Source organism: Triturus cristatus, chromosome 9, assembly GCF_964204655.1.
Source record: "Triturus cristatus chromosome 9, aTriCri1.1, whole genome shotgun sequence".
Taxonomy (NCBI): Eukaryota; Metazoa; Chordata; class Amphibia; order Caudata; family Salamandridae; genus Triturus; species Triturus cristatus.
The window spans coordinates 1,035,533,754-1,035,547,817 of record NC_140592.1 but is presented as its reverse complement, the minus strand read 5'-3'; the positions used below and the strand labels follow the sequence as shown (position 1 = coordinate 1,035,547,817).

At 40.5% G+C, this 14,064-nt stretch overlaps 1 protein-coding gene across 1 annotated transcript in view; it reads left to right on the top strand.

Moving 5' to 3' along the window:
* Window positions 1–13,467, top strand: part of LOC146799298 (uncharacterized) — a 216,288-nt gene extending 202,821 nt beyond the window's left edge. The window contains exon 5 of the mRNA XM_085626828.1: window positions 12,954–13,467. Coding sequence (XP_085482954.1) covers window positions 12,954–13,029 — 76 coding nt within the window. The 3' untranslated portion in view covers window positions 13,030–13,467. The remainder of the gene's footprint in view (window positions 1–12,953) is intronic.
* The last annotated feature ends 597 nt before the right edge of the window (window positions 13,468–14,064 follow it).

Sequence of the window (14,064 nt, the reverse complement as noted above, 5' to 3'; positions counted from 1 at the left end):
ACATGGCATTTGAACTTGGTTCTCACCCAGCTGATGAAACCTCTTTTTGAACCGGTTCATGGAGCGGATCTGAAGTTCCTCTCATGGAAACTGGCACTCCTTCTTGCTCTCACGTCGGCACGGCGTATTGGGGAATTGCAAGCTCTGACAATTCAGTCACCTTTCCTCCAATTCAAAAGGAATACTGTCATTATGCGGACTAATCCAAAGTTCATCCCAAAGGTGCCTACGGACTTTCATGTAAATGAGCCGGTGATTCTCAAGGCTTTCTTTCCTCAACCGTCTACACCGGCGGAAAGGGCACTTCATTCGCTGGATGTGCAGCGGTGCTTGAAGTTTTATCTGGACCGTACTAAAACCTTTAGAAAATCTTCGCAACTGTTCCATGCATTCAGTGCTCCCCGCAAAGGGTTACCCCTGTCCAAACAGGGTATTGCTAGATGGATCTCCAGTGCTATTCAGTTCTGTCATGCTGCAGCGGACAAGCCTCTAGGTGGCAGAATTAGAGCACACTCGACGAGGTCCATGGCTGCTTCTACGGCTCTCTTTGCGGTGGTCCAGATTAAAGACATCTGCAGAGCTGCGACTTGGAGCAGCGTGCACACCTTTACAAGACCTTACTGTCTGGAGACCTTGGCGCAGGAAGACTCGGCTGTGGGCCAGGCAGTCCTGAGGAACCTCTTCCATTGAGTGGTGAGCTTTCCTTTCTTCCCTCCTTCCTTTGTATGGTTCTTGCACATTTTGCTATGTACTTATGTGATTGCATGGTACTTTTAGGTTGCAAACAAAAAACACAAGGTAAAGTACGGTGATGTATAATATACAATGAGATGTCTCGGAGAGGCAAAATGTGTTTCTTACTGCTAGCTACTCTGATACAAGCTATGGGAATCTATGAAACTTCCAATACTGGAGTAAGAAACAAGTTACTTACCTGTAACTTTGGTTCTCCAGTATTGGTAACTTTCATAGATTCCCATGCGCCCACCCTCCTCCCCTGGGAAAGCTCAGCCCTCGCAAGGTTTGGTTGTACTGGTACACAACGGCTACGAAAATCTGAGGCTCTGAGGTTCTCTCAGGAAGGTTCTGTGGGGTGAGGCTAATCCGATTGGTTGTTGCTTTATTTTGGTCTCTTTTACAAAAAGAGGTAGATATGCTACAAAAGGGAATGAGGCCTAGGCCTTTTTTCTTTCTCTTTTGTACCTACTGCTATGTTATTTTGGATACCGAGACTCCCATTCCGACGACGGGGAATGATACAAGCTATGGGAATCTATGAAAGTTACCAATACTGGAGAACCAAAGTTACAGGTAAGTAACTTGTTTCTTCTTGAAGGGAGACCAGCCATTTCCTTATTCTAAAGGCTACATTGTCCAGACCTTTCTATTAAAAATTTCTCTTAATGGATTGCGGTCAGTTTTAACTGTAAATTTACAACCCCACAAAACTTTTCGAGTTTTCTTACTGCCCAAAATATACCCAACTCCTCTTTTTCTATCACAGAATAATTAAATTCAGCACCTCTCAAACTCCTGGATAAGAATAAAAGAGTTTTTCCCACACCTTGATCATCTTGCATCATGACCGCTCCCAAGCCTGCAGAACTAGCATCAGTCATGACCACAATTTCTTGACTGGGATTAAAGCTGTTAAGACACGTGGCGTTGGATAATAGTTGTTTGACTAGGACAAATTCTCGTTCACATTCTGAAAAAAGAAAAACTAACACCATTTTTTCATAAGTCTCATGTTATACATTGTATCTGCAAAATTAGGTATGAATTTAGTATAATATTTGGACATGCCCAAAAATGTAACTACTTCCTCCTTATTCTTGGGACTGGTCATGTTGATAGTGTCGACCAACTCTTTCTTAGGTTCGATCCCAGATCCAGAGATTTTGTGACCTAAGTAATCCATTTCAGTGAGATTGAACTTGCACTTTTTGGCTTTAAGAGTAAGACCATTATCCTTTAATCTACTCAAAATCTCTCTTACTCTTTTATCATGTTCTTCTATATTACACCCAAAGACCAGTATGTCGTCTTGGTAGATCTTAATCCCATTGACATCCTTAAAGATGTGCTCCATCATCCTTTGAAAAACTGCTGCTGTAGATAGAAGTCCAAACGGCGTTCTGAGGAATGTGAATGTCCCAAAAGGGGTTATGAATGCCGTAAGATCTTGAGAATCAGGATTTAGTTTTATTTAGTGGCAGGCTGATGCCAAATCGCTGGAGGAGAAGAATTTAGTTCCCCCTAACAAGGTTAGCATCTGTTTGGCAGGGAAGAGTGATCTACGCACTTGTTAAGTTCTCTTAAATCTATGCATAGCCTAGACAGTCCATTGGCTTTGAGGGCCATAACAACTGGAGCTAGCCATTCTGTTGCTTCGACTTCAGTAATGATATCACCATTCAATAATTTGTCTAGTTCAATTTTCATTCTAACATTGACTTTGATGGGCACGCCTCTTACTTTACTAACAACTGGTACAGCTTTTTTATTAATTTTATCTTATGTGAATAATCTTTCAAACATCCTAAGTGTTCATCAAAGACTTCGGGAAACTCTTCTTCAAATGTAGGACCATGTGTTTGTACCTGACTGAGTGGTTCAACTCGTCCGCTTTTAACCTCACGGAAGGAGTTTCATTGGGATCAAGGATGACCCTGAGATCTTTCTGGTGTATCCAACTGACCAGAGAATCACCCCTCTCGGAGACATACACTTTCCCAGTGATGCACCTATCTTTAAAGCATATCCTGCCATTGAAATATCCCGAAAGCTTAATGGGTTCACCCCCATAACCTTTGGCTTTGATATCTGGTTTGTGTAGAACCACTTTATCTCTCAAATGTTCGTCATACATGTTATCAGGAATAAGTGTAATTTTGGCTCTGGAGTTAAACAGCATGTGTACAGGAGTGTCTTCAATAAAAACTATTTCAAATGGACCACTTGTTTTCCTTTCAGAAATCCTCAATTTCTTCTACTTCACATTCTTCTCCATAAATAACTTCATGTACCTTATTATTTTACATCACTACTCCTACAACATTTTGACACATGACCTTTTTTTTTGCATTTCTTAAAAGTGGCCTTCCAGCTGATACAGTCTTTAAAATTTGCCATATGTCCATGTTCTCCACATCTATAACAGGTATCTTGGAACTTCTTTGGATTAGCGTAATCTTTACTATAACTATTTGTTAAAGTGTGTACTATCATTCCTAGTTTTGCTATCTTGATAGGTTGTTGCACTGCTTTGTTTATTTCTAAATCTATTAACTACTTCTACATTTTGTTCCTTGTGGGTTTCTTCTTTTTTTTTTTTTTTTTTAGTTCTGCTACACACCCTTTGGTGTGCTCGCATGACTTAGCTATGGCAATTACTTCTGAGAGAGAAGGATTATCTTCCTCCCAACAAGCTTCTTTGGTTTTGTCTAACGTACATCCTAAACTGATCTTAGTCTCTCTTCATAGTTCGGCCGAAAACTACATGTAGAAGCTAACTTTCTCAATACAGTGACATTATCTTCTACATTCTTTTTTTTTTTTTTGCATGCGTTTTCCAAAATGATGTCTTTCTAAAACTGTTGATACTTTGGGTAAAAAATGTAAGTCTAACTTTTTTAAACAAATCTCATAATCATTGTGATCATTTGCTTCTTCTGTGGACAATTGAGGAAGATGCTGAAAAATCTCTTGTCCTTCTGGACCTAAACAATGAAGGAGAGACATTTTCCTTTCAGCACTAAGGGAAACGCCGCAAACACTAGAATAGTGTTAAAAAAAATTTTTCCACTGTTTCCAGGGAATAGGTGGATCACCAGAATTCAATAAGAAAAATGGAGGAGGTGGTACATTTAGCATTTTGAAACTAGAATGAATAAATTAATTAAATGAGGAAGAACATTAAAAAAAAATATTCATTATTTATTAATTGTTATTAACAAAGAAAACTCCGGTAGCCGGTTGATACCCGGGAGTCTACCTGTTAAGAAAATGATTAATGCAGGTAATACATGACTTAAATGCAAAGAGATTGACAGGGCAAAAGTGTGCCTGTCACCGAGCTTTATTCTCCTTTTTTTTTTTTAAAGTTTGAATGTTTCCCACAAAGATATCCAGAGAAGTGTTCAATTGTTATAGTGAAGAGAGTTCCTTGGGTAAAGAGATGTTCCAAGAAGAATCTTAAAACAAAGTACTGGAACGAAGCTGCTATAGAAGGTCCAAGAATTGTCAGTGTTATGAATTCCTTGGAGAGAAGTACTCTTCCAGGTGGAGTAGATGGTTAGCAGACTAGTTTTCATAGAAAGGAAGTGACATCACCAAGGAGAATGAGGAGCTAATGACGGAAGAGCAGGAGGCGGCTTGCTGGATGAGTGATGACTGTCAGGTAGAATTGTTTACTCGCGCTGCTGAACGTGTGGTGTGCATTAGGTGGAAATCAAATGCAAGCAAATGCAGTTTGTTCGAGTTGCGGTGAAGTGTTTGGCGCGCGTTGAAAAGGAGTCAAATGCAAACTAAGTCAGTCATCCAAACAATGTTGAAGAAATGAGTGGGAGTTGTTGCGACAGAAATGTCAGTTGCACACACGACACACAAAGTAATCCTAAAAGACAGCTACGCATGCGCAAGATAAGAGTGCAAAGTGTCAGAATCCAAAAGGAAAGGCAATATTCACTTCCAGAACAAGGCAGTTAATTTAAATAGTCTCCTCAGTAATCACCAAATATAACAGGAATCATCGTTTTAAAGTTGTCTCTGAAGCAAACAGATAGGCAGATAGAATAGCTTAAAGACATTTCTCCAGAGAGTGCTTGTGAAAGTATAGTACAAAGGTGACAACAGAGTCTCTGAAACAACAGACAGCAGTCACATATATGATAGCAGGAGCAACACAGCTTTCTTTGATTCTTCACAGTGCTAGAGTTGAGGTGTGTAGAAATCCACGGGGGGTTTCTTTAGATTGTCGCCATTGTAAAGTCCAATCCAGAACACAAATAAAGTAGATAAAACTTCTTTATTTCAAGTTGGTCTTCGCACCTCAGCCTCCCAGACTAGGCTTCAGGTCTGGCTCCAGTACAACTGTCCTTCCACTTAAATGAATACATTCTACTCAAGAGTCCAGGGAGCACAGAGTTCGATCACAAGAATGACATAAGCAAGAGAATTTCACAAAGTCTAAGATTCTTACAATGGCTGGTTTAAGTACAGAATACCACAGCGCTCAGCTATCCAGTCACAGTATCCTGTTCCACTTGAGCGCCACTAGCTCCCTGTTTAGTAGCCGGGACATTAGCAATAAGGTTGGTCTCCGATCAGGAACTGTTTCAAGAAGAGGCTGATGCTTCAGTAATCCCTTTCATTGTCTGCACCCAAAAATGTTAATGATGTCCTACCCGATCTTTGGCTCACAATTTCACTCGTCACCATCAGAAAAGACCTTCAAGAGTTTACATTTCTTAAACCACTCGCATGCAAGCAGTGACCGTTCTTTTCTTTTCTGTTGCTTAGCCAGTGTTGGAGGATCTCAGTGTTCGCTGTCACTGTAGCTCACTGCCTTAGTCATCCGGTTAGGTCTTTTAGGTATTTATTCCAGTTGCATGGTGCCATGTATCTGATGCCTCCTATTCACCTTCATTTGTAGTTGCAAATTTCAGGGAGTTACCCTGGAAAAACTTTTTATATGGATGTTATGTGTATTAGGTTAGCTTTCTGAGGACTGAGTAGACCGCTTTGTCAGCTTTTTTTGTGTGTGCTTTTCTCCATGTGGTTATGCAGTAGCTAGTGCTGAGCATCCATTAGGATATTTATGGGTACGGCCCTTTTTATCCCTGCTCAGCTTTGATTGTATTTTTAAGTAGGAATACCGTCTCTTGATTTATATCGGTTGTTCTCTGTTTTTCCTCGTTGAATGGCTGTGGGTGCTGCTTCTTTGATGTACTGGGTTAATTCCCTTCTATTGCCTCCTCTTCTAGGTATATAGCATGATTCGGTGTGATCACAGAAGTGTGCCTGTTGGCCGGTTGTGAACTGCTTAAGAATGTCTTTGATTGCATAATCGGTCACTCTTCTGCCTAGCTGGGAGACCAATGTACCAGATAATCATGTCGGGCCTGTTGCTCCCTGTAACTGACAATGGTCCTGACTCAATACTTAGCGAATCAGCAATATGTCATCCAGTTCATTATTTGTTAAGTTTAGAGCTAAATAACATTTCGCAGAGCTCAAGAAACTCAATTTTGATACTTCACCATGAAGCGATACAACATCCACTGATTGATTAAACGATATTTATTTATGTACAACAATTTTTGGTTATTTAAAAAATTCGGCGCATGGTTGCTCCAGAGGGAACGTGCATAAGATAAGGGTGCTAAGAGGTGAATGTGTGGGGTGAGAAATTTCAGATAGTGGTGGAGAATAAGGTAAGTAACAAAAATACACGGTTTACAATTCACCGTACAAGGTGTCCTGGTCACGTAACAATGAATACAGTCACAATTTTATGTACAGAATCAAATTCATATTTTAGCACGTTGGGTGAGGGACGTGTACCAGGCTCATTTATGAGGGGGTGTCGACGTTTCGACCCGTCTTGGGGTACAAAGGTAATTTGATGCCTTGACCATGCGGGTCTTCTTCAGGACAACAAGGGAGGTGGGCAACCTGACGAGTTCCTCAGCTTAGCTTAAGGATCTAGTGTAATTCCAGGGGTGGTTCAACCATGGATCGCTAGTGGCAATAGTACACTGACCATGCGTGTGCTCTGGTCGGATTATATTTCACAAACACCGGAACTGCGACGCGGACTCAATCCGTTCTGCAGTGTAGTCACAGGGAAAGGACTTCAACTTAAGCTTCTCATTTCCCGAGTGCTGGCCATTCTGTCTCAAGTACAGGGTGTATTGCTCGTGGCGTCTCAACCGGCGTCTCAACCGGTCAGTGTACTATTGCCACTAGCGATCCATGGTTGAACCACCCCTGGAATTACACTAGATCCTTAAGCTAAGCTGAGGAACTCGTCAGGTTGCCCACCTCCCTTGTTGTCCTGAAGAAGACCCGCATGGTCAAGGCATCAAATTACCTTTGTACCCCAAGACGGGTCGAAACGTCGACACCCCCTCATAAATGAGCCTGGTACACGTCCCTCACCCAACGTGCTAAAATATGAATTTGATTCTGTACATAAAATTGTGACTGTATTCATTGTTACGTGACCAGGACACCTTGTACGGTGAATTGTAAACCGTGTATTTTTGTTACTTACCTTATTCTCCACCACTATCTGAAATTTCTCACCCCACACATTCACCTCTTAGCACCCTTATCTTATGCACGTTCCCTCTGGAGCAACCATGCGCCGAATTTTTTAAATAACCAAAAATTGTTGTACATAAATAAATATCGTTTAATCAATCAGTGGATGTTGTATCGCTTCATGGTGAAGTATCAAAATTGAGTTTCTTGAGCTCTGCGAAATGTTATTTAGCTCTAAACTTAACAAATAATGAACTGGATGACATATTGCTGATTCGCTAAGTATTGAGTCAGGACCATTGTCTGTTGTACTAATTTGATTCCCAGGTCCTTGATTTCCTTGGGAAAACGCCATTTTTTGTAATGGCTCCCTGTAACTGGGCAAATGCTCTCAACAGAAAAACAGTTGGGAGTAAGAGATGCACAAGACTAGATCGCAATCAGTGACCTCAGTAGTGATTTGCCACAAGAAAGAACCGCGTTTTGTTGCCTGAGCTTACATTGATGAACATTCATTGTTTTTGACTAAAAGCAAATGCACCCTCTTAAATATGCACTCATTTTCCACGGCAATCTGTTTTGTACTCTCCCAAAAATGATTTTACTCGTAACTCACAGTAAAAGTAGTAATGGGTTTTTCAGGTATGATCTCTTCCTGCATAACCATAGTACCACACGCTTATCTACATATGCGTCCCCTTCTCCAAACTCATTGATCTTAAGCGGAGGGGCATCTGCAAAATCTAGTGTTGATAGGGCCAGCGGCTCATCGCTCTCTGCAGTGGTGGAACAACAAAAACTTGTTGCATGACCAGTCCTTAAAAGCCCCAATACCCGAAGTCACCATTACTTCAGATGCATCTCTTCAGGGTGGGGAGCACAATTGCAAGATCTTACAGTTCATGGTCTCTGGACAATAGCTCAGACACATATACACATCAGTTATCTAGAGCTTCTAGCAATTCAGCTAGCCCTCAAAGCTTTTCGCAATCACATACACCAAAAAGCAGTACTAATACGAACACACAATATGACTTCAATGCATTATATTCAAGGACGAGGATTTGTACATTATTTTACAAATAAGCACATTCAGCCTATAGCACCTTCAGTACACGATATTATAGGCTATCTTTTCCATCTGCAGTAATCAAAGCTTGCTTACACTTCTGTCAGATTATACATTACAGCACTAGCTGCCTACATGCAAAACGGGCAATAATGTCCCTGTTTAAAATACCAGTAATCAAAGCATTTGTGAAAGGACAAAGAGTTATCCACTCCACCAGCCTGGTACCTAAACATTGTCCCTACCAGGCTTATTGGACCACCATTCGAACCACTTCATTCATGTCAACTCCAATTTCGATCATGGAAATGTGTCTTTCTAGTGGCAATCACTTCTCTCAGAAGGAAGCGTGAATTACTGGCACTTACTCTCCAAGAACCTTTCTTTAAAATATTCCCAAACAAATTAGTTCTAACTTTCTACCTAAAGTGGTCTCAGCCTTTCATACAAGTCAGACCATAGTGCTGACCGTTTTCTTTCCTAACTCTGGCACCGTAGCAGATCGAGCCCTACATACATTAGATGTTAAAAGGGCTATTATGTTCTACATTTATAGAACTAAATCTTTTAGAAAAACACAAGAGCTTTTTGTTGCTTTTAACTAACGTCACCACTGGGCACCTATAGCCAAAGCAGGACTTGCTCGATGGATAGTTGGATGCATTCAAACCTGTTTATCAAAAAGCCAAAAGGGTACTTATGGTACCACCACTGGCTCATTCCACACGTAAACAAAGAGCCACTATGGCTTTTCTAGGAAATATCCCTATATAAGATATTTGTAAAGCAGCAACATGGAATAACCCACATACATTTACGAAACACTACTGTGTTGATGCATTCACACATCAATAAGCAAGAGTGGTTCAAGCTGTACTTAAAACACTACTTCAAACAAGTTATTTACACATTCGCTAGCCACCACAAAGTGGAGCACTGCTTTACATTCAATGCTAAGCAAATGTATCTATGGCGAACACGTGCTTCAAATGGAATGTTACTTACCCTGTAAGCATCTGTTTGTAGCTTGTAGTGCTGTAGGTGTATATGCTCCGCCCCGTAAGCTTTTGGTTGCAGTAATTAATATATTTAGTTCTGTAATTTACACATTCACAATTACACACGTTTCTTATTCTGTCACTTTGTTGCTCCTTCGCTAACGCTCGCCCGATGAGCCAAAAACAATTTAACAAAGGAGCCAAGCCGAATGCAGAATGCATGCTGGAGGAGGAGTCTCTATACCTCGTAACTCGAAGACTTCTTTGAAGAAAAATAACTTGTGATCGCCCAACACTAGATGGCAGGATAATGCTAAGCATATGAATCTACGGTACAACACGCTACAAATGGATGCTTAGAGAGTAAGTGTAACATTCCTTCCCCTTTACAAGGACTGTTAAATGTTGAAAAACAGATGACGGGCTATTCCCTAAAGGTATATTATAATAAGCAAGCACAACTCGGTAGTCTATCTACATTTTCAATATTTGAAACCGCATTACTTTAGAAAATAATAACTGTGTATTTTTCCTTCTCATAAAAACAAAATCATTCCTTCTTCTCTGGAGAATTAACCCCTTCGCCGCGGCACGAATTCCGCCGCGGCGCTGGGGGGGTTTGGGGTCAGTGCGGCGCCGCCATGCTCATGACGGAACCACTCCGTCATGAGTCACGGGTGAGCTGTGCTCATGACGGAGTGGTTCCGTCACGACTCCGCCCACTTGCATTGTTCGCCCGCACAGGCGGGGAATCTGTGCCGCGTGGGCGGAGCGGCCGCCAACAGCCACAGCATGACGGAACCACTCCGTCATGAGCACACGGCGCCCGTGGCTCCGTCATGAGCAGGGAAGGGGTTAAAGTAACTGATTTTATTGTATTGTGAAATTTATATAGAGCTTCATATCCCTGGTGAAGTTACCAAGTGCTCCGATCCACATCTGATTCATAGACCACTTTTTCAGAACGCATGGCTAGTAGGAAACAATAGTTATGTTAAGATAGCTGAAAACAAGTGGTAGATCTAAGTTCCTGAATATAAAAAAAGTGTCCAACCTTTGGAGAGGAAGAGGCTTTGCACTTTAGTCATTCAACAAGAAATATTAATATAGTGTGTAGGTTTTAACATGAAAAACCACCTAGACAAATACTGTTACTTTAAAGAATGGCTGGTATCACCTGCTTAGTGTCATTCCCATGGCTGAAGGAACCCATGAGGTGCAATGATGTATTATGAGATGCACCCGAATATAGTAAGGACAATATGAATCATTCAGCACCTCTTTTACCGTTGTTGGGACGTTTCCAAAAGCATCCTTCAGAATTTACCCATGAGATATTAAATGAATGGAAGAGTGCACCATTACAGGCATAAACTCCTTGTTATCGCATATCATTGTCCCCATTTAGAAAGCCTACATGATCAGTATCTGTGCCTGAATGAGATTGAATTTGCCCAAATGTTCTATATCCAAGGAGTGTCTTAGCTGCTTAACCGTTTAGAGCGTAATGATATGAAGACCTTCTCTTCAACTGGAAGGGTCTTTCAGTTTGAAAACTTGTATGAAAACTTGATATAGTAAGAAAAAATGTTTGTTTTTACAAATTGTGCGAAAAAATACACACATTGCAGAGCACTTGTAAACACATTCTGTTTGAATCCCTTAGTTAATATATGGGTCAATTAAAGAATATTTTATTCCTTGGACGCTAAAAAGTCAGGGAAAAGGCATGTAATCACATAGGATTTTAAGGGTCTGTATGATACTAAAGAATCGTCATAGACTTGTTAAACTCTTGAATACAAAAGTGACTATAGTTGTCTCCTAGATCATGCACTTTTCTCCAATTTATTTAAAACTTCTAGAAAGCCTTGTATCGCTTAACATCTGCTACCACTCCACTGGTCTTGAGCACGATAACAACAGGCGCCATTGATTGCAGCATGTAAAGATGAATCTTCATAGCACGTCAAAGCCTTATGTCAGCAGGATTGGCAGCTTTGACACTGAGTTCACCACTTGTACCAACAGCTATCTTGCTGCTCCACTCGTAGGTTCAATCATATGCTCTGTGTAACTCTTAAAACATCTCAACTAAGAAGTTTTGGTGATGTTGGGCTCATACACCTTGCCCCTCCTCTCCACCGCCTATACATCATGATTTTCCCTCGATGTAGAAGCCTCAGCTAGACAACCAGGATCTGAACGCTTTTGAACTGTCTCTCTCGCGACTTTCATAATCTGTTGACGTTGAACTTCGTATATTGGCGGGTGGCCTCTGAGGGACATGTGGCTCGTATCTGTGGCAAGAGCAGATGGAACGCTGAAGGCACTGCCCATACCTATGTCACCTACCATGTGCTGTGTCGGCCACTTAACTGTGACAAAGCAGACTCCCTATGAGAGAGGTTTATGCTTTAAAATACAGTTTAGGATTAGAGGTACATCACTTTTTTTCTTACCATTTTTTCTTTACAACTCCCCGCTGCTCTCTGCAGTGACCTCTGGCCTTTGTACAAAATAAAATGTTACTTACACTTTTAATGTAGACTGGAAAAAAACTCCAGAAACTATACGGAAGAAGCACTGTCTGGACAGGACTGCACGCGTGTGTGGACTACCACATTTGTATTGTATGTTGTGCTATAAAAAAGTGCTCCTTATCTCCAGTTCTAAATGGGGGCTAGGAGGCTACTGGAGTACAAGAGTGCCCGTTGGGAGGAACTTAATTTTCTCTTGTAAGTGATTGCATACGGACATATGGCCTTGATGTTTTTCAGTGAGTTTTTAACAAAGTTGGTTAGTAGGAGTATTGATTTACTATGTGTACTGTTTAGTTCTTGTTCAGACCACCTTTATACACGGTTTAGCACAGCTTGTAAAAAGGAAACAGTAATGTACAAGAAAAGTTGCATTTGGTGTAAGCTGTAAAAAAAAAAACAAAAAAAAAACCTAGACAAAGCTTTCTTTGAACCCCAGAAAGTAAGAGAGGGCTGTGTTTGTATTTTGCAAAAGAATTACAAACTGAGGTAATAGATGACTATATCTGAGGTAACAATATAATGCTAGCACAATAAAAAGCCATGGTCGATATTTGTAGCTATTGTAGCCATAATAAAAGTTTACTGATAGAATATGATGCGGTTGGAAGTCTTTTTCACAAGACATTTAAAGTTAATCTAGTACTCTAGGCGCCTGAGGAACAGTATGGGTTGGATATTCATGAATAGCCATAGGCTCTCCTCCAAATCTTATTTCCTACACTTGGAGAAAAAACGTAATTCTTTTGAAAAATTACATAAAATCTGGCGGATGGATGTGATAGTTACCTTAGGAAGCATGCCTGCCGAAAGCTGTACTGTTTTTTCTTTGCTAACAAATACAGTAAAACTTTGGACTAAATAAACTCTACGGATTTGGTAGTGTGCATATTTTGACTCGGAGTCCAAATTTGAGGCAGCTGTTTTTACATTACTGCATGTATGAGTTCATCTACCACTGGTGTTCTGAGTGATGACACGTTACCAAATGAATACAGAGAAATATCATTGAAATTCGGTTTATCTTTTTGCAGCTCTGTTTAACTTAAATACTAAAAGATTTTATTTTTCTTTCAGATTTGCTTTTTGTGAAATTGGAATTTGCTTCACTGTAGCAGTAACAGTCATTTTTGGTGCTCTTTGTAAACCTTAAACGTTTTTCACCAATTGGAGCACGCGAAATGTGAATATTTTTCAAGTTGAAACTGAAGCATTCTGCTAATTCTAGGCCCTAAACTGCTTCTTTTGACATCTGACGTGTATTTCTACTGCATCACAAATCGCCAAAATAGATATTATGGTTGGTCTTGCTTTGAGATTGGCATAATGCATTTGTAATATATTGTGTAGAAAGTCGCATATTATAAAATATACTTTTATGACTTGTTGACACTATTTTTATTACTAAAACCAATAAATGTATTTGCTGTACTTAATCATCTGTAGTGGCAGGCTCTAAATACAAAGTATATTAACATTTGAAAAACTTTGTGGTTTATGTTTGTATAATAAAAAAATGAAATGAAATATTTTCTTGACAGCTTTGGACGTTTGTGGATGTTTTTAATAAATAAAAAAAAGTGTGTCTGTCCTCTGTCGTACATTTGCCATTTTGTGATCACTCATCCATAAGCACACTGCTATTGGATCTCCTTCCAGGCACATTTACCCATCTAAGAGACATAGATTGAGTCTTGTCCTGAGAGCCTAATGAATGCAAGCTATCTTCAGTGGTGCCTTCTCAGTAGCCAGCTTGCTACCACTACAAAAGGTGCTTTAAAAAATTGTGATCCCATGCCTTCTAAAGACTGAGCTCTGCCACACTAGTGATAATGTAGTGAATCATAGTAAAGTCAAGGCGGATGTGACCAGTGGCTGCCCACTATGGTTGTGACTTATTGGAGCTTCAGAAAAGGGCCCAATAATTAGCCTAAGGACAGCCTGGGAGGTAGCTAAAGACCAATTGAGTATAACATATGCTACAGAAGTTGTGTGGTCCCTACTGAAGTGTGTGCGTGTGTTTGACTCACTCTTGAGCAAACGAGGATAGTGGTCTTCTACACTGCAGCAGCTGTACAGATCTATGCTCCCACTTGTAGGATGAGGTGGTGGTGGCGGCAATTCCTTGATGTTGCCATGTTGCTAGTTGGGAGTGGGTGGGAGGCATTGGCAGACTTTAGGCACCAAT